Source organism: Oncorhynchus gorbuscha, linkage group LG08 (assembly GCF_021184085.1).
Source record: "Oncorhynchus gorbuscha isolate QuinsamMale2020 ecotype Even-year linkage group LG08, OgorEven_v1.0, whole genome shotgun sequence".
In the NCBI taxonomy this organism is placed as follows: domain Eukaryota; kingdom Metazoa; phylum Chordata; class Actinopteri; order Salmoniformes; family Salmonidae; genus Oncorhynchus; species Oncorhynchus gorbuscha.
The window spans coordinates 71,728,602-71,752,293 of NC_060180.1; the positions used below are offsets into that span (position 1 = coordinate 71,728,602).

General features: G+C 44.9%; 1 protein-coding gene across 1 annotated transcript; it reads right to left on the reverse strand.

Moving 5' to 3' along the window:
• Positions 1 to 3,994: 3,994 nt before the first annotated feature.
• On the reverse strand, positions 3,995 to 17,641 carry bfsp2 (beaded filament structural protein 2, phakinin). Its single transcript, XM_046360551.1, has 8 exons — positions 17,038 to 17,641; positions 13,174 to 13,256; positions 10,758 to 10,914; positions 10,251 to 10,412; positions 9,743 to 9,871; positions 9,264 to 9,499; positions 8,894 to 8,976; positions 3,995 to 4,143 (listed from the first exon to the last, which is right to left on the reverse strand). The coding sequence occupies exons 1-8, from the start codon at positions 17,482 to 17,484 to the stop codon at positions 4,121 to 4,123; spliced, it is 1,320 nt and encodes a 439-aa protein (XP_046216507.1). The 5' UTR covers positions 17,485 to 17,641; the 3' UTR covers positions 3,995 to 4,120.
• Positions 17,642 to 23,692: the final 6,051 nt, after the last annotated feature.

A 23,692-nucleotide genomic window follows, 5' to 3' on the forward strand; every position in this document is an offset into this window, starting at 1 on the left:
TTGAAATAGTTGCAGGTTGCGTTTATATTTTTGTTCGGTATGGTTTCACGTCTGTCTGCTACTCTGTCATATGTGACCCCACTACAACACGATCACCACGCCAGTGAGGTGAACCATAAGGTCACACAGTGGTGGAAAAAGTACTTAATTGTCATAGACACACCCTGCAGGATCTGGTTTCCTTCTTACAGAGGATAAATAAACAACCCAGAATCCCCAGTAAATGAAGGAAGAACAAAATACTAAACTCGAGCAACTTTCCTCCAAGGAACTATCATCAATATGAATGTCATCACTGACACCCACTTTGTTTTCACAATTACAGAATTTATATTGAGGACACACTGTGTTGTTGAACATCTCTACGTGTTTTCTACGATGAATGAAAGTCTCTGTTTCATATGAATTGTGCAGTGTCATGTATATGGATGAATGTGGTCTTAACCCCTGTTTAGGGGTTTTAGGTTGGGTTTCTGTACAGCACTTTGAGATATCAGCTGATGTAAGAAGGGCTATATAAATACATTTGATTTGATTTGTAGGAGCGTGCAATTGAAATGACCTTTCCCCCCGTCCTCTTTTTGACACACAAGGGCAAGACTGAAAATTTGGGTCTGTCATTATCAATGACTTCAATTTAGAGCTCTACACCTGCTAAGTCATAGCCTTGTTAAACCAGACTGAATAGCGTTCAATGGTTTACCCAGGCTAACTGAGTCATATAGCCTGCGTGAGACACCATTTGTTTTTTAAAATGAGTAATTGAAACCATGGCACAGCATTTACTACAACTCCAAAACCATCTGAGTGGAGAAATTCATAGGACCGAACCACACCTTACTCAAAATTTTAGTCAATGATGTACACAAACAGCCAGCAAAATACTCTTTAATGTTAGAGGGGAAGAAAAAGTCTAACATTTGAAAAAGAAAATAATAATAATAATAATTAAAAAAGGAAAAGGAAACACTAATACACTATTTATACAAAAGTATGTGGACATCCCTTCAAATTAGTGTATTCAGCTATTTCAGTCACACCTGTTGCTGACAGGTGCATGAAATTGAGCACAGAGCCTTGCAATCTCCATAGACAAACATTGACAGTAGAATGGACTTACCGAAGGGCTCAGAGACTTTCAACATGGCACTGTCATATGATGCCACCTTTCTAACAAGTCAGTTTGTCCAATTTCTGCCCTGCTAGAGCTGCCCCGGTCAGCTGTAAGTGCTGTTGTTGTGAAGTGGAAACATCTAGAAGCAACAAAAACGGCTCCGCTGTGAAGTGGTAGGTCACACAAGCTCACAGAACAGGAACGCAGAGTGCTGAAGTGTGTAGCGCGTAAAAATGGTCTATCCTCGGTTGCAACACTCACTACCGAGTTCCAAACTGCTTCTGGAAGCAACATCAGCACAATAACTGTTCGTCGGGAGCTTCATGAAATGGGTTTCCGAGCAGGAGCAAGAGCAGCCGCACACACAAGCCTAAGATCACCATGTGCAATGCCAAGCGTCAGCTGGAGTGGCGTAAAGCTCACCGCCATTGGACTCTGGAGCAGTGGAAACGCGTTCTCTGGAGTGATGAATCATGCATCACCATCTGGCAGTCTAACGGACAAATCTGTGTTTGGCAGATGCCAGGAGAACGCTACCTGCCCCAATGCATAGTGCCAACTGTAATGTTTGGTGGAGGAGGAATAATGGTCTGGGGCTGTTTTTCATGGTTCGGGCCCTTTAGTTCCAGTGACGGGACATCTTATTTGATTATTATATTTTATTATTATTTTATTTTTAACCAATTTTGTGGTATCCAATTGGTAGTTACAGTCCTGGACCATCGCTGCAACTCCCGTACGGACTCGGGAGAGACGAAGGTCGAAAGCCGTGCGTCCTCCAAAACACAACCCAGCCAAGCTGCACTGCTTCTTGACACAACGACCTCTAAACCCGGAAGCCAGCAACAATGTGTCAGAGGAAACACCGTACATCTGGTGACCGTGTCAGCATGCATTGCGCCAGGCACGCCACAGGAGTCACAAGTGCGCGATGGGACAGAAACATCCCTGCCAGCCAAATCCATATTAATGCCCATGATTTTGGAATGAGATGTTTGATGAGCACATACTTTTGGTCATGTAGTGTACCTTGCATTTGGAAAGTATTCAGACCCCTTCACGTTTTTCACATTTTATTACGTTACAGCCTTATTCTAAAATGGATTAAATAAAAACATTTCCTCAATCTACACACAATACCCCATAATGACAAAGCAAAAACAGGTTTTTAGAAAATGTAGAAAATGTATTCAAAATGAAAAATGGATACCTTATTTACATAAGTATTCAGACCCTTTGTAATAAGACTCAAAATTGACCTCAGGTGCATCCTGTTTCCATTGATCATCCTTGATGTTTCTACAACTTGATTGGAGTCCACCTGTGGTAAATTTCAATTGATTGGACATGATTTGAAAAGGCACACACCTGCCTATATAAGGCCCCACAGTTGACAGTGCATGTCAGAGCAAAAACCATGAGGTTGAAGGAATTGTCTGTAACGCGCTGAGACAGGATTGTGTCTAGGCACAGATCTGGGGAAGGGTACCAAAACATTTCTGCAGCATTGAAGGTCCCCAAGAACACAATTTGCCTCTGTCATTCTTAAATGGAAAAAAATGTGAAACCACCAAGACTCTTCCTAGAGCTGGCCGCCCGGCTAAATCATGCAATCGGGGGAGAAGGGCCTTGGTCAGGGAGGTGACCAAGAACTCGATGGTTACTCTGACAGAGCTCCAGAGTTCCTTTGTGGAGATGGGAGAACCTTCCAGAAGGACAACCATCTCTGCAGCACTCCACCAATCAGGCCTTTATGGTAGAGTGGCCAGACAGAATCCACTCCTCAGTAAAAGGCACATGACAGCACGCTTGGAGTTTGCCAAAAGGCACCTAAAGAAACAAGATTCTCTGGTCTGATGAAACCTCTTTGGCCTGAATGCCAAGCGTCACATCTGGAGGAAACCTGGCCAATACCATCCCTTCGGTGAAGCAAGGTGGCAGCATCATGTGGTAGGGATGTTTTTCAGCGTCGGTTTCAAAATATGGAGACTGGTAGTCAGTAAGGTATTGTATTGGATTTGTCCAATACAATGTTTTTTTTTGTATTACTTTAGTGCCTTGTTGCAAACAGGATACATGTTTTGGAATATTTTTATTCTGCACGGACTTCCTCCTTTTCACTGTCAGTTGAGTTTGTATTGTGGAGTTACGATAATGTTGTTGATCCATCCTCAGTTTTCACAGTCATTAATAAACTCTGTAACTGTTTTAAAGTCACCATTGGCCTCATGGTGAAATCCCTGAGCGATTTCCTTCCTATCCGTAAGTTGAGTTCGAAAGGACGCCTGTATCTTTGTAGTGACCAAAGTGTAATAATAACTTCACCATGCTCAAAGGAATATTCAATGTTGACTGTCTATCAATAGGTGCCCTTCTTTGCAAGGCATTGGAAAACCTCCCTGTTCTTTGTGATTGAATCTGTGTTTGAAATTCACTGCTTGACTGAGGGACCTTACAGATAATTGTATGTGTGGGGTACAGAGATGAGGTAGTCATTCAAAAATCATGTTAAATACTATTATTGCACACAGAGTAAGTCCATGAAACATGTTATTTAACTTGTTAAGTAAATGTTTACTCCTGAACTTATTTAGGCTTGCTTTAACAAAGGGGTTGAATGCTTATTGACTCAAAACATTTCAGCCTTTCATTTTTAATTAACTTGTAAACATTTCAAAAAACACAATTCCACTTTGACATTATTGGGTATTGTGTGTAGGCCAGGACCCCAAAAAACCTACATTTAATTAAATTGTAAATTCAGGCTGTGCAACACAACAAAATGTGGAAAAAGTCAAGGGGTTTGAATACTTTCCCATTCTAACCCAAATCTATTTGAATAGAGGACTAGTTGGGGAAAAAAGAGGTCCAAACGCTTTCTTGCGGAGGTTTAGATTTTATTCAACTCTGTAGTAAAAACATGGTTTCAAAATGAAACTTTGCACAGATACCTTGGAGAACAATGGTGTGAGAGCTTTATTCGTCAAATGGTCCAAAGTCCTTCCACTAGGGACTAGATGTGTTGGAGCCTGAAAAGACAACAATTATTAATAAGTAGTTAATTTTACCAAAATAGTATGAAGGACTTGAAAAATGCATCATATATACAGTGCCTTGCGAAAGTATTCGGCCCCCTTGAACTTTGCGACCTTTTGCCACATTTCATGCTTCAAACATAAAGATATAAAACTATTTTTTTGTGAAGAATCGACAACAAGTGGGACACAATCATGAAGTGGAACGACATTTATTGGATATTTCAAACTTTTTTAACAAATCAAAAACTGAAAAATTGGGCGTGCGTGCAAAATTATTCAGCCCCTTTTACTTTCAGTGCAGCAAACTCTCTCCAGAAGTTCAGTGAGGATCTCTGAATGATCCAATGTTGACCTAAATGACTAATGATGATAAATACAATCCACCTGTGTGTAATCAAGTCTCCGTATAAATGCACCTGCACTGTGATAGTCTCAGAGGTCCGTTAAAAGCGCAGAGAGCATCATGAAGAACAAGGAACACACCAGGCAGGTCCGAGATACTGTTGTGAAGAAGTTTAAAGCCGGATTTGGATACAAAAAGATTTCCCAAGCTTTAAACATCCCAAGGAGCACTGTGCAAGCGATAATATTGAAATGGAAGGAGTATCAGACCACTGCAAATCTACCAAGACCTGGCCGTCCCTTTAAACTTTCAGCTCATACAAGGAGAAGACTGATCAGAGATGCAGCCAAGAGGCCCATGATCACTCTGGATGAACTGCAGAGATCTACAGCTGAGGTGGGAGACTCTGTCCATAGGACAACAATCAGTCGTATATTGCACAAATATGGCCTTTATGGAAGAGTGGCAAGAAGAAAGCCATTTCTTAAAGATATCCATAAAAAGTGTTGTTTAAAGTTTGCCACAAGCCACCTGGGAGACACACCAAACATGTGGAAGAAGGTGCTCTGGTCAGATGAAACCAAAATTGAACTTTTTGGCAACAATGCAAAACGTTATGTTTGGCGTAAAAGCAACACAGCTCATCACCCTGAACACACCATCCCCACTGTCAAACATGGTGGTGGCAGCATCATGGTTTGGGCCTGCTTTTCTTCAGCAGGTACAGGGAAGATGGTTAAAATTGATGGGAAGATGGATGGAGCCAAATACAGGACCATTCTGGAAGAAAACCTGATGGAGTCTGCAAAAGACCTGAGACTGGGACGGAGATTTGTCTTCCAACAAGACAATGATCCAAAACATAAAGCAAAATCTACAATGGAATGGTTCAAAAATAAACATATCCAGGTGTTAGAATGGCCAAGTCAAAGTCCAGACCTGAATCCAATCGAGAATCTGTGGAAAGAACTGAAAACTGCTGTTCACAAACGCTCTCCATCCAACCTCACTGAGCTTGAGCTGTTTTGCAAGGAGGAATGGGAAAACATTTCAGTCTCTCGATGTGCAGAACTGATAGAGACACCCCAAGCAACTTACAGCTGTAATCGCAACAAAAGGTGGCGCTACAAAATATTAACTTAAGGGGGCTGAATAATTTTGCACGCCCAATTTTTCAGTTTTTGATTTGTTAAAAAGGTTTGAAATATCCAATAAATGTCGTTCCACTTCATGATTGTGTCCCACTTGTTGTTGATTCTTCACAAAAAAGTACAGTTTTATATCTATATGTTTGAAGCCTAAAATGTGGCAAAAGGTCGCAAAGTTCAAGGGGGCCGAATACTTTCGCAAGGCACTGTATATAGATATGAACCAGCAAACTACTGGTCTGGAAAACCAGGAGTGGAAACAAAATACATCTGGAAACATTAAAATATCTAAATAAATACAACATTTGGAAAATACTAAATAAATGCATACACATAAACCCATGATTAAATTACAAAAGTAATTGACAATTAATGCATTTATAATGCATTTGTGATCATTAAAAAGATGATAACAAATTCCAAACATGATGAAGAGGAATTATATACATTGATATGTATACATTTTCATTTTCATTTATTTGATTTTTATCATTCCTGGTTCTCCATAATTACAAACAACCTAACAACAATGTCTTAGCTAACTACAAAGCTAACGACTTTGCAAGATAGTTTAGCTAATAAATTGCCAGCACCTAGCTTCCACTTGTCAGCTAATTATTTCACATTCCAATGACCAGGTAATTCAATCATATTGGCAATGCGTCTCATTGAGTCTCCATGACGCAAAAAGCAGGTTTTTAGAAAATATTACGCAAATGTGATATTTCAGTTTAAGACCCTTTATTCAGTACTTTGTTGAAGCACCTTTGGCAGCGATTACAGCCTTGAGTCTTCCTGGGTATAACACTACAATCTTGGCACACCTGTATTTGGGGAGTTTCTCCCATTCTTCTCTGCAGATCCCATCTCAAGCTCTGTCAGGTTGGACGGGGAGCGTTGCTACACAGCTATTCTCAGGTCTCTCCAGAGATGTTAGATTGGGTTCAAGTCCATGCTTTGACTGGGCCACTCAAGAACATTCAGAGACTTGTCCCGAAGCCGCTCCTGCGTTGTCTTGGCTCTGTGCTTAGGGTCGTTCTCCTGTTGGAAGGTGAGCTTTCGCACCTGTCTGAGGTCCTGCGCGCTCTGGAGTAGGTACTCATCAAGGATCTCTCTGCACTTTGCTCTGTTCACCTTTGCCCTCGATCCCGACTAGTCGCCCAGTCCCTGCCGCTGAAAAACATCCCCTCAGCATGATGCTGCCACCACCATACTTCACCATAGGGATGGTGCCAGGTTTCCTCCTGACATGACACTTGTCATTCAGGCCAAAGAGTTCAATCTTGGTTTCATCAGACCAGAGAATCTTGTTTCTCCATACGGGCTGTCATGTGACTTTTACTGAGGAGTGGCTTCCATCTGGCCACTCTATCATAAAGGCCTGATTGGTGGAGTGCTGCAGAGATGGTTGTCCTTCTGGGAGGTTCTCCCATCTCCACAGAGGAACTCTGGAGCTCTGTCGGAGTGACCATCGGGTTCTTGGTCACTTCCCTGACCAAGGCCCTTCTCTCCCGATTGCTTAGTTTTCCCGGGCGGCCAGCTCTAGGAAGAGTCTTGGTGGTTCTAAACTTCTTCCATTTAATAATGATGGAGGCCACAGTGTTCTTGGAGACCTTCAATGCTGTAGAAATGTTTTGGTAGCCTTCCTCAGATCTGACACAATCCTGCCTTGGAGCTCTACGGACAATTCCTTTGACCTTATGGCTTGGTTTTTACTCTGATATGCACTGTCAACTGTGGGTCCTTATATAGACAGGTGTGTGCCTTTTCAAATCATGTCCAATCATTTTAATTTACCACAGGTGGACTCAAGGATGACCAATGGAAACAGGATGCACCTGAGCTCAATTTTCGAGTCTCATGGTAAAGGGTCTGAATATTTATGTAAATAAGGTATCTGCGTTTTCTTTTAAATTAATTTGCATAAATGTCACACAAAAAAACTGTTTTCGCTTTGTCATTATGGGGTATTGTGTGTAGATTGCTGAGGATTTTTTTCATTTAATTCATTTTAGAATAAAGCCGTAAGGTAACAAAACGTGGAAAAAGTCAAGGGGTTTGAATACTTTCCTGAAGGCGCTGTATGTATTGTAGGTAGGCCCACATTATTTTAGCCTTGCAGGACCCATTTAGGATGTGCGTAAAACTCCATGGTCTGCGTTGTTTTAATATGAGAAATGACGGTGCCTGTAAGTGTGACATGACCTATTTAAAACAAGTTGTTTTGTTTTAGAATTTGATTAGAATTTTTAGTTCTCTTGTTAGGCCTTATCAATAATTAATTTAATCGTGCTTATTGACAATATTTGTCATGTCCATGCACAGCCATAATGCAATTTACAGTAGGTCTAGCCCCTATATCAGTGTGAATGCTATTAAAGCCACACAATTACTTAGAACAATGTGGACTGCAAATGGGTTTAAGTTAACCTAAGTACCAAAGATGGCATAGGTCTACATTTTGTTATTTCATTTCTGTAAACCATTTAACAAACTATAACGAACTAACATTGGAATTGGAGTTGATTCCAAGGCAATACATTAAAGATCGTAAGTACACAACTTGAAGCAACTGCATATGGAGCACGTTCTGATTGGTCAGTGAGGGGCCAAGCCTCGACACACCTACAACATATTTATTCATCAAAGCCCAGCCCTTTCACGCCAACGCCAGCAAGCTCTCTGATAATTGTGACAGTGAAAATAGCAAAAAATATTTCTGACACACCCCTGAACCAATAGCACTACCGCCTGCACTTAGATTTACCATTGTGTTAAGTTAGTTCAAATAGAGCCCAGAGGGTTCTACATGGAACCCAAAAGAGTTCTACATGGAACCCAAAAGAGTTCTACTTGGAATCAAAAAGGGTTCTCCTATGGGGACAGCCGAAGGACCCTTTTGGAACCCTTTTTTTCTAAGAGTGTTGCACAAGGAAGATGTTTCCAGAAGCACAGAACAACTTCACACACCTCTCACAAAAGCCAGTCAGATTTCACAGGTGTGTGAAATGTTTGTGAAATTCAAGATCATTGTGATCTGTGTGTGGATTTATGCTTAAGCAAGAGATTAAATGCCTCTGTCAATATTCTCAGCAAGCTGTTCTCCCTGACGAATGCTTAACATTCCGAAACAAGTCTTGAGTTTTTAAAGATATTGTTCAATTGAACTTGCCATCACAATAGAGCCATTTTGAGGTCATAAAGAGTGCCTTGCTCCTCCTTGTGTTTTGAACCGGGCTGTAGACGTTACCTTGGAGGGCTGGGCTGCCAGAGAGCTCTGAATGGGGAGGAAGGGGAGTTTGTTTCCCCTCGGGCTCTGATGCACCTGTGCACCTGTTGAGAGGAACACTGTGTCAAAAGAGGTCATGCTATTTCACCCATTGGAATACATTACGTGCAGTTCACCTTGCAATCATAGCATAAACACAAAACCAGTTTACGACCAGAAAATGTATTTTAATTTTTATGGAACTTTTATTTAACTAGGAAAGTCAGTTAAGAACAAATTCTTATTTTACAATGACGGCCTAAAATGATGTCATTACAACGTCATGTGTCAAATTTTGCCTGCTGGGCTATTAATCTTCTTCTTTGAAGTTAGCTACCCTAACCCTACTCACATGGAGGGGTGGTAGCGGCTCTCCTCCCCGTCCAAGATGCCGTGGTAGGTGCCGATTTCCAGCTCCAGACGCATTTTGTTTCCTAGCAACGTCTCATAGTCGCGACGCTGTTGTTCGACGTCGCCGTGGACGTCACCCAGCTCCGACTCCAGCTTGCCGATGACGGATCCCAGGTTCTGTAGCTCGATGTCGTGCCAATGCCTGGCGTCGTTCAGGGAGTTCTCCAGACCTCGCTTCTGTTGAAGCAATAAGAACAACACAAAGGATCAGGCCAGAATTCAACTGTAAATACCCACAAAGAAACATGCTTCATATCACACAAAACAGCAAACAATATTTATTGAGATGAAAATGTCCACAATATATCAGTCTTTGAGAACGGGTGTGTTGGGAGGTGTGCCGGCTTTGAAGCAGTTGACACCTCCAACCACCCCCCACCCCCTCCTGGATCTTACAGCCAGCATCGTTACACTACCTACCAGTGCTCTGATAGACTCAGTTTGGGCCTGAAGACTCTGGATCCTACAGCCAGCATCGTTACACTCTGTCTTCAGACTCTCCAGCTCCTCCTCCTCACGGCTCAGTTTACTGCCCACACTCTCCGCCTGCTGAACTCACACACACACACACACACACACACACACACACACACACACACACACACACACACACACACACACACACACACACACACACACACACACACACACACACACACACACACACACACACACACACACACACACACACACAAATGTACAGCCGTCAAAGCTACATCAAAGAGCAGGTGTGTTTCCTTTGTTTTGACTGGCCCTTTTAGTAAACACAATAAACCTCAAGCTGACCTCAGAATAGATAAACAACTGACAGACAAATGTAAATAAATGTCAAGTACACAGCTGTTTAAAAGTAAATGGTTGTTTTTTTACCCCTTGTTTATTCAGGTGTTACAGCGTGTACAGATGGGGCACAACATTATGAATTTACCTTGCATTCCAGATAGGCGTCGGTCTCGGCCCGGTTCTTCTCGATGACTCTTTCCCAGTGGGAGCGAATGTAGGCCAGTATCTGGTCCAGATTGGTCTCAATGGGAGCGTCCAGCTCGTCCATCTCGCCACCTGCCATCTGCTTGTAGAGCACCCTCACGTCCTGTAGGGGGCAGCAGAACACAACACGAACACACCGGATTCACATAATCAACTAAAATGATCTTGATTTTAGATAACAATTGGCTCGATGAGGTGTCGTCTCTCACTCTGTGGAGGCAAATGATTGTCAGTGGAACATTTGTCATAACACTTGAAACCCCACAAGAAAGGAATCCTATGAAAATGTTAGCAGTTAGGCTTTCATATGTGGCGTATTTATTCCTACGCTGGGTAAGTAAACTAAATGAATATCCCAAAATTGTCTTGGGTATTCTAAGAGAGAAAAATCCTGTTAGCTTGGTATTCTGACTGGTTTATGAGCTTTATTCCTTCATGCTGGACCCACCTCCTCGTGGTTGCAGGCCAAGTCCCGAAGCTCAGCCCTCATGCTGTCCATCTGACTCTCCAGGTCCGACTTGGTCAGGTTGGCGTCGTCAATCACCTTGTACAGAGAGCTGATCTCTTCCTCCATCGCCTTCCTGAACGGCTGTTCATTCTCATACCTACAGGACGACAGAAGGAAACGGAGACAGAGTGAAACTCGAAAGTCAAGGAGATCTTCTCGATTCCCTAGGTACTGACATTTTGGGAAGGAGGTGAGGAGAGAGTGTGTGAGGGGATGAGGAGAGAGGATGCAAGGAGGTGAAGAGAGAGGATGTGAGGAGAGAGGATGCAAGGAGGTGAGGAGAGAGGAGGTGAGGAGAGAGGATGCTAGGAGGTGAGGAGAGAGGGGGTGAGGGGATGAGGATAGAGGATGCAAGGAGATGAGGAGAGAGGATGCAAGGAGGTGAAGAGAGAGGATGCAAGGAGGTGAGGAGAGAGGAGGTGAGGAGAGAGGATGCTAGGAGGTGAGGAGTGAGGGGATGAGGAGAGAGGATGCAAGGAGGTGAAGAGAGAGGATGCAAGGAGGTGAGGAGAGAGGAGGTGAGGAGAGAGGATGCTAGGAGGTGAGGAGAGAGGAGGTGAGGAGAGAGGATGCTAGGAGGTGAGGAGTGAGGGGATGAGGAGAGAGGATGCAAGGAGGTGAAGAGAGAGGATGCAAGGAGGTGAGGAGAGAGGAGGTGAGGAGAGAGGATGCTAGGAGGTGAGGAGAGAGGGGGTGAGGGGATGAGGAGAGAGGATGCAAGGAGATGAGGAGAGAGGATGCAAGGAGGTGAAGAGAGAGGATGCAAGGAGGTGAGGAGAGAGGAGGTGAGGAGAGAGGATGCTAGGAGGTGAGGAGAGATGGGGTGACGGGATGAGGAGAGAGGATGCAAGGAGATGAGGAGAGAGGATGCAAGGAGGTGAAGAGAGAGGATGCAAGGAGGTGAGGAGAGAGGAGGTGAGGAGAGAGGATGCTAGGAGGTGAGGAGTGAGGGGATGAGGAGAGAGGATGCTAGGAGGTGAGGAGAGAGGATGCAAGGAGGTGAGGAGAGAGGATGCAAGGAATTGAGGAGAGAGGATGCAAGGAGGTGAGGAGAGAGGAGGTGAGAGAGGATGCAAGGAGGTGAGGAGAGAGGGGATGAGGAGAGAGGATGCTAGGAGGTGAGGAGTGAGGGGATGAGGAGAGAGGATGCAAGGAGGTGAGGAGAGAGGATGCAAGGAATTGAGGAGAGAGGATGCAAGGAGGTGAGGAGAGAGGATGCAAGGAGGTGAGGAGAGAGGAGGTGAGAGAGGATGCAAGGAGGTGAGGAGAGAGGAGGTGAGAGAGGATGCTAGGAGGTGAGGAGAGAGGATGCAAGGAGGTGAGGAGAGAGGGTGCAAGGAGGTGAAGAGAGAGGATGCAAGGAGGTGAGGAGAGAGGATGCAAGGAGGTGAGGAGAGAGGAGGTGAGAGAGGATGCTAGGAGGTGAGGAGAGAGGGTGCTAGGAGGTGAGGAGTGAGGGGATGAGGAGAGAGGATGAAAGGAGGTGAGGAAAGAGGATGCTAGGAGGTGAAGAGAGAGGATGCAAGGAGGTGAGGAGAGAGGATGCTAGGAGGTGAAGAGAGAGGATGCTAGGAGGTGAGGAGAGAGGATGCTAGGACGTGAGGGGAGAGGGGGTGAGGAGAGAGGATGCTAGGAGGTGAGGAGAGAGGATGCTAGGAGGTGAGGAGAGAGGATGCTAAGAGGTGAGGAGAGAGGGGGTGAGGAGAGAGGATGCTAGGAGGTGAGGAGAGAGGATGGTAGGAGGTGAGGAGAGAGGATGCTAGGAGGTGAGGAGAGAGGGGTGAGGAGAGAGGATGCTAGGAGGTGAGGAGAGAGGATGCTAGGAGGTGAGGAGAGAGGGGGTGAGGAGAGAGGATGCTAGGAGGTGAGGAGAGAGGATGCTAGGAGGTGAGGAGAGAGGATGCAAGGAGGTGAGGAGAGAGGATGCAAGGAGGTGAGGAGAGAGGATGCAAGGAGGTGAAGAGAGAGGATGCAAGGAGGTGAGGAGAGAGGATGATAGGAGGTGAGGAGAGAGGATGATAGGAGGTGAGGAGAGAGCATGCGAGGAGACAGAAGGTAATGAGAGAGGATGAGAGGAGGTGAGGTTTTGAGGAGGTGAGGATGAAAGGAGGTGAGGATGCGAGGAGGTGAGGATGTGAGGAGGCGAGGATTCTAGGAGAGAGGATGGTAGGAGGTGAGGAGAGAGGGGGTGAGGAGAGAGGATGCTAGGAGGTGAGGAGAGAGCATGCGAGGAGAGAGAAGGTAATGAGAGAGGATGAGAGGATGTGAGGATGCGAGGAGGCGAGGATTCTAGGAGGTGAGGATGAGAGGAGGCGAGGATTCCAGGAGAGAGGATGGTAGGAGAGTGTATGTTCACCGGTCCTTGAAGTCCTCAGCGTTGGCCTGCACATTCTCTGTCTGCAGCATTAGCCTGGCATTGGCAAGGATGGACTCACTAACCTGTGGGGGAGTTTTTGCAAATTGTCAGTCTATCCACTACAGCGCAACAGATGCTCTGAAGTTCAACATCAATGGGTATTCTGCATGCATGTATAATGCACTATTACTTGTTAAACACCTTTTATAATGTCTTAATATAACCCTTATGACATCTGAAGTCAAGGGACTCAAAATGCCTTATTTTAGGTAGGACCATTATGAAAGGACAGTAAGACCGGTGATGTATTGGAGGGTTAAAGCAGGTGAATGTCGAATACACACCTCGTTTATTTCGCGTGAGGATTTTTACCCACCTGAAAACCAAATATACTTTATTCATCCCTCGAACAGCATTAACACACCTATTTTTCTACCCCAAAATAAATGTGATCTCTTTTGATGAGACTTTCAGTCAGTGAATCAGGTCGTCTCCATGGTAACCGGAGACTCTTTCTGCCTAACGCAAAACCCTTAAATGATGTCCTCACCTAAGGAAATGTCTGCGGGGCTCTATGCAACACCCTTAAACAATTCCTTTAGGTAAGGGACAAGTAACAGGTGGCAGGTATAGAACAGTAGAATGTTGCATCGCTGTCATCAGGTGGCAGGTATAGAACAGTAGAATGTTGCATCGCTGTCATCAGGTGGCAGGTATAGAACAGTAGAATGTTGCATCGCTGTCATCAGGTGGCAGGTATAGAACAGTAGAATGTTGTATCGCTGTCATCAGGTGGCAGGTATAGAACAGTAGAATGTTGCATCGCTGTCATCAGGTGGCAGGTATAGAACAGTAGAATGTTGCATCGCTGTCATCAGGTGGCAGGTATAGAACAGTAGAATGTTGCATCGCTGTCATCAGGTAGAAGGTATAGAACAGTAGAATGTTGCATCGCTGTCATCAGGTAGAAGGTATAGAACAGTAGAATGTTACATCGCTGTCATCAGGTGGCAGGTATAGAACAGTAGAATGTTGCATCGCTGTCATCAGGTGGCAGGTATAGAACAGTAGAATGTTACATCGCTGTCATCAGGTGGCAGGTATAGAACAGTAGAATGTTGTATCGCTGTCATCAGGTGGCAGGTATAGAACAGTAGAATGTTGCATCGCTGTCATCAGGTAGAAGGTATAGAACAGTAGAATGTTGCATCGCTGTCATCAGGTGGCAGGTATAGAACAGTAGAATGTTGCATCGCTGTCATCAGGTGGCAGGTATAGAACAGTAGAATGTTGCATCGCTGTCATCAGGTAGAAGGTATAGAACAGTAGAATGTTGCATCGCTGTCATCAGGTAGAAGGTATAGAACAGTAGAATGTTACATCGCTGTCATCAGGTGGCAGGTATAGAACAGTAGAATGTTGCATCGCTGTCATCAGGTAGAAGGTATAGAACAGTAGAATGTTACATCGCTGTCATCAGGTGGCAGGTATAGAACAGTAGAATGTTGCATCGCTGTCATCAGGTGGCAGGTATAGAACAGTAGAATGTTGCATCGCTGTCATCAGGTAGAAGGTATAGAACAGTAGAATGTTGCATCGCTGTCATCAGGTGGCAGGTATAGAACAGTAGAATGTTGCATCGCTGTCATCAGGTGGCAGGTATAGAACAGTAGAATGTTGCATCGCTGTCATCAGGTGGCAGGTATAGAACAGTAGAATGTTACATCGCTGTCATCAGGTGGCAGGTATAGAACAGTAGAATGTTACATCGCTGTCATCAGGTGGCAGGTATAGAACAGTAGAATGTTGCATCACTGAAGACTCAGCAGGAGCTTCTTAACTTAATTCTAGGATATGGTACAGATACTGGACTTGTATATAGCTCAAATTCTTGTGTGTTTTATTTATCATGTGTTTTTCAACAGTCTACAACTGTTGTTTTCTGCACGTGTGACAAATAAACAGATTTAATTTATCAACCTTGTGAACCATTCCAACAACTCCCTCTCTTCTTTACCTGTCTGTAGATGTCTTCATGACCTTCTTTACACCTATATTCCCCTCCTACCTGTCTGTACCCTCTCTTCCCCTCCTCTCTTCCCCTCCTACCTGTCTGTACCCTCTCTTCCCTTCCTACCTGTCTGTACCCTCTCTTCCCCTCCTCTCTTCCCCTCCTACCTGTCTGTTCCCTCTCTTCCCCTCATACCTTTCTGTACCCTCTCTTCCCTTCCTACCTGTCTGTACCCTCTCTTCCCCTCCTCTCTTCCCCTCCTACCTGTCTGTACCCTCTCTTCCCTTCCTACCTGTCTGTTCCCTCTCTTCCCCTCCTACCTGTCTGTTCCCTCTCTTCCCCTCCTACCTGTCTGTACCCTCTCTTCCCCTCCTCTCTTCCCCTCCTACCTGTCTGTACCCTCTCTTCCCTTCCTACCTGTCTGTTCCCTCTCTTCCCCTCCTACCTGTCTGTTCCCTCTCTTCCCCTCCTACCTGACTGTACCCTCTCTTCCCCTCCTACCTGTCTGTACACTCTCTTCCCCTCCTACCTTTCTGTACCCTCTCTTCCCCTCCTACCTGTCTGTTCCCTCTCTTCCCCTCCTACCTGTCTGTACCCTCTCTTCCCCTCCTACCTGTCTGTACACTCTCTTCCCCTCCTACCTGTCTGTTCCCTCTTCCCCCCCTACCTGTCTGTACCCTCTCTTCCCCTCCTACCTGTCTGTACCCTCTCTTTCCCTCCCCTCCTACCTGTCTGTACCCTCTCTTTCCCTGCTCTCCTACCTGTCTGTACCCTCTCTTTCCCTGCTCTCCTACCTGTCTGTACCCTCTCTTTCCCTGCTCTCCTACCTGTCTGTACCCTCTCTTCCCCTGCTACCTGTCTGTTCCCTCTCTTCCCCTCCAACCTGTCTATTCCCTCTCTTCCCCTCCTACCTTCTGAACCCTCTCTTCCCCTCCTACCTGTCTGTACTCTTTCTTCCCCTCCTCTCTCCCCTCCTACCTGTCTGTACCCTCTCTTCACCTCCTCTCTCCCCTCCTACCTGTCTGTACTCTTTCTTCCCCTCCTCTCTCCCCTCCTACCTGTCTGTACCCTCTCTTCACCTCCTCTCTTCCCCTCCTACCTTCTGAACCCTCTCTTCCCCTCCTACCTGTCTGTACTCTTTCTTCCCCTCCTCTCTCCCCTCCAACCTGTCTGTACCCTCTCTTCCCCTCCTACCTGACTGTACCCTCTCTTCCCCTCCAACCTGTCTGTTCCCTCTCTTCCCCTCCTACCTGTCTGTACCCTCTCTTCCCCTCCTACCTGTCTGTACCCTCTCTTCCCCTCCCACCTGTCTGTACCCTCTCTTCCCCTCCTACCTGTCTGTACCCTCTCTTCCCCTCCTCTCCCCTCCTACCTGTCTGTACCCTCTCTTCCCCTCCTACCTGTCTGTACCCTCTCTTCCCCTCCTCTCCCCTCCAACCTGTCTGTTCCCTCTCTTCCCCTCCTACCTGACTGTACCCTCTCTTCCCCTCCTACCTGACTGTACCCTCTCTTCCCCTCCTACCTGTCTGTACCCTCTCTTCCCCTCCAACCTGTCTGTTCCCTCTCTTCCCCTCCTACCTGACTGTACCCTCTCTTCTCATCATCCTCTCATTCTCATCCTTCCTTTCTTACCTGTCTTCAGAGGTCCTTCCTTCTCTACTCCTCTCCTCCCTCTCTCTCTTCCACTTCTCTCACTCCCCACCCCAGTCTGTACCCTCTCTTAATTTTAAAATCCCTCCTCTCTCTCCCTCTCTCCCTCTCTCCCTCTCTCCCTTTCTTTCTTTCTTTCTTTCTTTCTTTCTTTCTTACTTTCTTTCTTTCTTTCTCTCTTTCTCTCTTACTTCCTTACTTACATGTCTGTAAACATCCTCCCAGTCTTGTCTGAGGGGACCCCAGGCTCCAGCGCTGGACACCTTACGATCCAGGCAGTGCTTGATCTGCTCCTCCAGCTGCTGGTTGAGCTGCTCCAGGGCGTGCACCTTGTCCCTGTACTCCATCAGGCAGCTGTTGAGGCTCTCGGCGCCTCCGGGGTACTGCCTGCCACCGGTCCCGACCCCGTGGGGCATCACAGGCACGGCCGTGCACCTCAGCCCCTGCAGGAACACACTGCTGATGCCCAGGGCTCGTCGTGACACGCGCGTGCCCATACTGGAGGCAACGCCCGTGGGGGCCGTCCCCACAAAGACTCCCCGGGGGGCATTGGTGATGCCTGCGGTGCCAACCCTGGTGTTGGCACTACCTGGGCGCTCCTTGGCGGCAGGTTGGTTCAGGAAGGAGGATCGACGTCTCGGCAGAGGCATGGCCTCTTGTTCTTGGACAATGCGGGTATGAGATGGTAGAGAACAAGGCGTGTGGGTGTCAGAAGAAGGCTAGTCACCCTGCATGGACATCGTTGAGTGGCTTAAGAATCTGTTCGGTGGCCTGGTCGTGTCAAACAGCCGTAGTCCCTAGGCGCATGGCTCTTTATTGTGGCCTGAGCTTCTGGAAAGCAGAGGGGCTTATTGTTCTCCTGTGGTGTTTGTGCTGTGATTGTGACTGGGACTGGCTCAGGTTGGTGGATTGGGGCTCTTTGTGTGTGGCTGCTGGTTGTTATTTTTTGGCTGACCCAGCATTGGAGCCCTCTCAGGAAAACTCTATCGAGTGCTGGATTGCTCACCCCATCCCCAAGCACACACTGCCACCGATACTTCTGACTGGACAAAATCTGACTGGAGATGCTTCTACCTCCTCTTTGTGTGTGTGTGTGTGTGTGTGTGTGTGTGTGTGTGTGTGTGTGTGTGTGTGTGTGTGTGTGTGTGTGTGTGTGTGTGTGTGTGTGTGTGTGTGTGTGTGTGTGTGTGTGTGTGTGTGTGTGTGTGTGTGTGTGTGTGTGTGTGTGTGCATCAGTGAGGTGTGTGTGTGTGTGTGTGTGTGTGTGTGTGTGTGTGTGTGTGTGTGTGTGTGTGTGTGTGTGTGTGTGTGTGTGTGTGTGTGTGTGTGTGTGTGTGTGTGTGTGTGTGTGTGTGTGTGCATGAGAGAGGTGTGTGTGTGTGAGAGAGGTGTGTGTATGAGAGGTGTGTGTGTGTGTGTGTGTGTGCATCAGTGAGGTGTGTGTGCATGAGAGAGGTGTGTGCATGAGAGAGGTGTGTGTGTGAGAGAGGTGTGTGTATGAGAGAGGTGTGTGTGTGTGTGTGTGCATCAGTGAGGTGTGTGTGCATGAGAGAGGTGTGTGCATGAGAGAGGTGTGTGTATGAGAGAGGTGTGTGTGTGTTCTGAAGTATCCATTTAATATGACAGGCTGGAGAAGGGCCAAAGGAATGTTCAGTATAGCCTGTTTTTTAAAGGCCATAATTGGGATATGTTTGATTCAAATAGTCAGTGAAGGAATGAACCAAAATCTGATTTATGAATTGAATTTTTTTTTACTGGTATTTAAGGATACTTTTCTCAAATGTAAAAAAATGTGTTAAAAAGTGTTTTACATTTCAACACGTCCTGAATTGACCACCCCGGAGAGCACGACTTCTGTCTCTAAGTGTGGTCTTCTTCTTAGCCACAGAAACATACTCGACGTTCCAGCGAGTACTGTCAAGACTGCATGTGGTATTCTGTAGAAGGCTCTATTAGCTTTGTGGGGGGCAAAGACCATGTGATAATGCCATACAACATAGACCACAGAGCCCAGGTCAAATACCAGAGACAATTGAGTCACCACTCACCCTTCCTGAATTCTCTCCAGTATGAGTGAGAGGATTGGATGGTTTTTCTGCCATGTCACGCATATCAGACAGGCTAATGAGTTGCACGGGTTGCTGTCAAAAGAAGAGACTGGCCCATTTTGAAATCAGGTGAAGTGCGTTTGATCTCAGTGATCAAAACAGACAGGTGTAAAACTCCAAAAGTTGAATAGAATTGTGCTGTTGTGCCCGTGCGGTGACCGAATAGATCAAGGCATATCGTTTAGGATCAAATGTGGATTTTGAGCACTGGTTAGAGGGATGAGTTATTTGCTGATTTTAAAGGAGACCGTGTTCCCCATGTCCTTTTGTAACGTTGTCCATGTTTATTGAAAGGACAGTGATCTGGCAGATAAGGAGACAGACAAGGAGAGGCTCAGAGAAGTGGAGACGGGGCTCGGACTCCGTCACCAGGGGTTATGTGATCCGGGGTTGGGAGCTCTGAATGCTATATCACAATTTGGCACATTTTATTATTATTTATTTTAAAAAATGTCTTTTTTTTAAAAGAGGAATTTAACATAGACAGTTTGAATCCATTATTCACCAAAAGGTGGATACATCAACGCAACTGTCTCATGTCAGAATACATGTTGAAGAGTCATCTGTAGACAGAATTATTTCAGGATTTTACAGTCCTATTAGATTATATGGTGGTGATAGTGTGTCGTGTAAAATCTAACCAAGAGTGTCATTGCTAGAAGATAAGAACAGAAAACTGTTACAATGTGATCACATAAGGTGTTTGTGTGCTATGTGTTGTGATGTGATATTGCAACATCTTTACTTAATGTAAAAATTGTAATTCATTTCACTACATGTTGTGTTTTTATTTGCTTGAGATTGTACAGATTCTGGCATATCACAGTGAGAATTTAAAAAGAAAGTGTTTTTAGGAGAGGCTCATGGCTTTGTTTCAACAGTTCCGGCAAAAACACTTACAAGAAAGAACCTTTCAGCCTTCGGTAGGGCTTTTTGCAGCATTTCTTCATCTCTGATTATGTGACGCACAATGACCTCTGCACTTGTCCGAACCACAAAGTCACAGCGTTAGACATTGCATACGAACATGTGAAGTTGAACTTGGTAATATCGATGATTCTTCTTTAGGCGCAGTGATTCATCCAAACAGAACTGTGTGTCATCACTGCACCCTGTCAGGCCAGCACAGTATTTGTATGGGTACTTAACTTCATGGGTTCCTCTATCCACAACAGGAACAGTTTACCATTCCATCTGGGGATGCCCCAAGATCAGATTGACCAGAGAGCTTCACACTGAAATTTTGATGTCTTTTTCTAATTTTTTCTGTCTGTGTCCTCCATGTCTTTATAATATTTTATGTCTGTGTCCTCCATGTCTTTATAATATTTTATGTCTGTGTCCTCCATGTCTTTATAATATTTTCTGGCTGTGTCCTCCATGTCTTTTCCACAAAGTACAGCTGGGACATGATGCAACTCACTGTCATGGTAACGCGTTGTCCTTTTTTACCAAGTTGATTTTATCTGTGTTTTCGCCTGCCTCGTTCACGCGGCGGAAGGAAGGCGATGCTTGTTATTCGTCTGATTCTGTGTGTGTGGCAGGCCTGGCATTTGGACTGCTCCTTGGAGGTAAACTCAATGGTTTCACACGTCAGTTTCTGTTTCAATCCTCTGGAAAAGCCTCTTCACTCTTCTCCTGTACTTCAGGTGGTGAGAGGTCCCTTAGATTTGGCGACATAGAGAGACGTGAGTGGCTCTGACAGGTCCTCTGTGTTTGGTGTTGGACTCCACGGATGCCGTGTCAACAATATCACTGTCCTAGTGAGTTACAGTTCCTTTTGGCGCAAGGGATTTCAGTTATGCCATGTTTTTGATCTATTCTTGTTTTCTTTTCGTCGTAGGCAATATAAAAAGTAAATCAGCTTTTAGCTGCAAATGTTTACATCGAAATCAAACGTATTCTTCATAACATAACATCAGCTGTTGTGTTTTTTCGTCAACTCCCAAGCGGTTGCTAAGAGACACCATCTTCACTGAATGTAGCTATATATTTTTAGATTTATTTTTATTTTTATTATGAACACAACAAATAAAATAAAAACAGAAATATACAAACAAGCGTACATAAACCTAACAGACAGAGAGGTTTTACATATCAAGATTCATTTTCAATTTGTTAAATACTTTTATGGTGTGAATTGCTTTTACTGATAATTTAAATTATATCTTAAATAATGTGAAGAGGGGTTTGTTCTCCGCCCACTGAATGTATCTACTGCCATCTGCAGGTGCGGGCATTCACTTATCGTGCCAATGTTTGCACACGACGGAAGGGGTCTATAGCTACCTGTATGCTCTCATGACCTGTAATATATGACCGATAAATTAGAAATATCATTATTTTATTTTTTTTGGGGGGGGGGGGGGGCAATTGCAAACCATGGCCAGAATTGAACTCGCAGCTGTATCTTAGATCTCATGTTGTTACCGTGTCAAACGAGTTTGGTATCAGACAGCTGCATATAAATGATCAACTCCCGCCCCTCAAAATATCAACCTATCAGCATGATTGAAATTCTCAAGGCTGGTAAAAGTCATCTAAAATACTTATTTTAAGAATATAAGATTATATTTCATACAGACATTAAATCGTAAAGTAATTGTCCAGTGTTTCCACATCATCATGTTGATGTAAAATGAGTGAATATTGAGTGAATATAGTATTACTTTATACAACGGGTGGGTCTAATCCTGAATGCTGATTAGTTAAAACCGCATTCCAGCCGGGGTCGACTTCACAAATCACCACCAGCTAATTATATGACGTTGAAATGCCGATTTACTCTGTTCCAACTCACTGCCCAATCCACTGTCTCATCAACCCTGCCAGGAAATGTAAACTTGATCTCCACTATATAAAGCATCTAGACATGATCTCCCATTTCTTTTAGACTTTTTTTAGACTCTCATCAACCCTGCCAGGAAATGTAAACTTGATCTCCACTATATAAAGCATCTAGACATGATCTCCCATTTCTTTTAGATTAGCATTTGGTTTTCAACTGCAGAGATTTGTATGATACTTGCTGTCTGTCTCTCCGACCTTTTCAATATTGTTTCAATATTGAATTGCGATCTCCGCCGTCCCATATAAAGTGAATATATCCGAACGACACTGACAGAAAAATCGAACTGATTATCATAGCCACAGACACCTTTTTTTTCAGTTGATTGGATAAATCGATACTTTGTTGAGAAAACTAAGATGAATGAGGGGAACATTTAATTTGATATTTTCGGCGGCATGACTATGGATGAGTTGGAAAAAAGAGATGCCAATTATTTCCCAGGCATGCAGATTCGGAGGATGCTGCATTGAATGACAGAGCAGGAATTCCCAAATTTGGGAACGCGTAATGCCGTCGGGGGTATGCCAAACAACAGACAGGGACGTTGGACCATCGAATAGGCGCAGATATGATGAGAACTACATTGATTTGGGATTCACTTATATTGGGAGTAGTGCCTTTCGTCAGCCACAGTGTGTCTCGAACCCTCGACTTTTTAGCCTGAAGTCCAGCGCACTTCTAGACTGTGCCGCAAAAGCATACTTCAGCCGCGGAGTCGACATTGGCGCTTATAAACCCAGGGTCGTTACAGTACTCACAACTCGATGAAACCTTCACTCTTGCACAGACATTTAGAAACAAAACATGCCAATTTGAAAAGCACCCCCCCCCCCGAAAAAATATAATAAAATTTGGAGCGAGAATTAAGAAGACTTTCGAATAGTAATGTATAAAAGCAATAGATACCATTAATAAGAAAGGGCTAGAAGCGTCTTATATGGTGAGCTACCAAGTGGCTAGGATTTTTTCTGCTGCCATGGATATGGCTAGGACAATGCTGGGGGGAAAAGGCCAAAAAAACTATACAGATAATGTCTCCATCAAATAACACTGTTTCACGATGCATCAGTGACATGGCAGGAGATGTTTTGAAACAATTATTGCTTTGAATACAAGCCAATGAATTATATGTGTATATGTGTTACAGCCGGATGAGTCAACATATGTGGTGGGCCTGTTGTCACTCAGTCAGAATGCGCATCAGCATTCAAAGTAAATGTCCAGTTCAAAGTAAATGACACAGATCCATGTATGGCAATGGTTTATATATAGGCCTGCTGCAGCTCTGATTGGTTGTGCTGTACCAGTCTGTTAGGAGCTCTGATTGGTTATGCTGTACCAGTCTGTTAGGAGCTCTGATTGGTTATGCTGTACCAGTCTGTTAGGAGCTCTGATTGGTTGTGCTGTACCAGTCTGTTAGGAGCTCTGATTGGTTGTTCTGTACCAGTCTGTTAGGAGCTCTGATTGGTTGTGCTGTACCAGTCTGTTAGGAGCTCTGATTGGTTGTGCTGTACCAGTCTGTTAGGAGCTCTGATTGGTTGTGCTGTACCAGTCTGTTAGGAGCTCTGATTGGTTATGCTGTACCAGTCTGTTAGGAGCTCTGATTGGTTGTGCTGTACCAGTCTGTTAGGAGCTCTGATTGGTTGTGCTGTACCAGTCTGTTAGGAGCTCTGATTGGTTGTGCTGTACCAGTCTGTTAGGAGCTCTGATTGGTTGTGCTGTACCAGTCTGTTAGGAGCTCTGATTGGTTGTGCTGTACCAGTCTGTTAGGAGCTCTGATTGGTTGTGCTGTACCAGTCTGTTAGGAGCTCTGATTGGTTGTGCTGTACCAGTCTGTTAGGAGCTCTGATTGGTTGTGCTGTACCAGTCTGTTAGGAGCTCTGATTGGTTGTGCTGTAC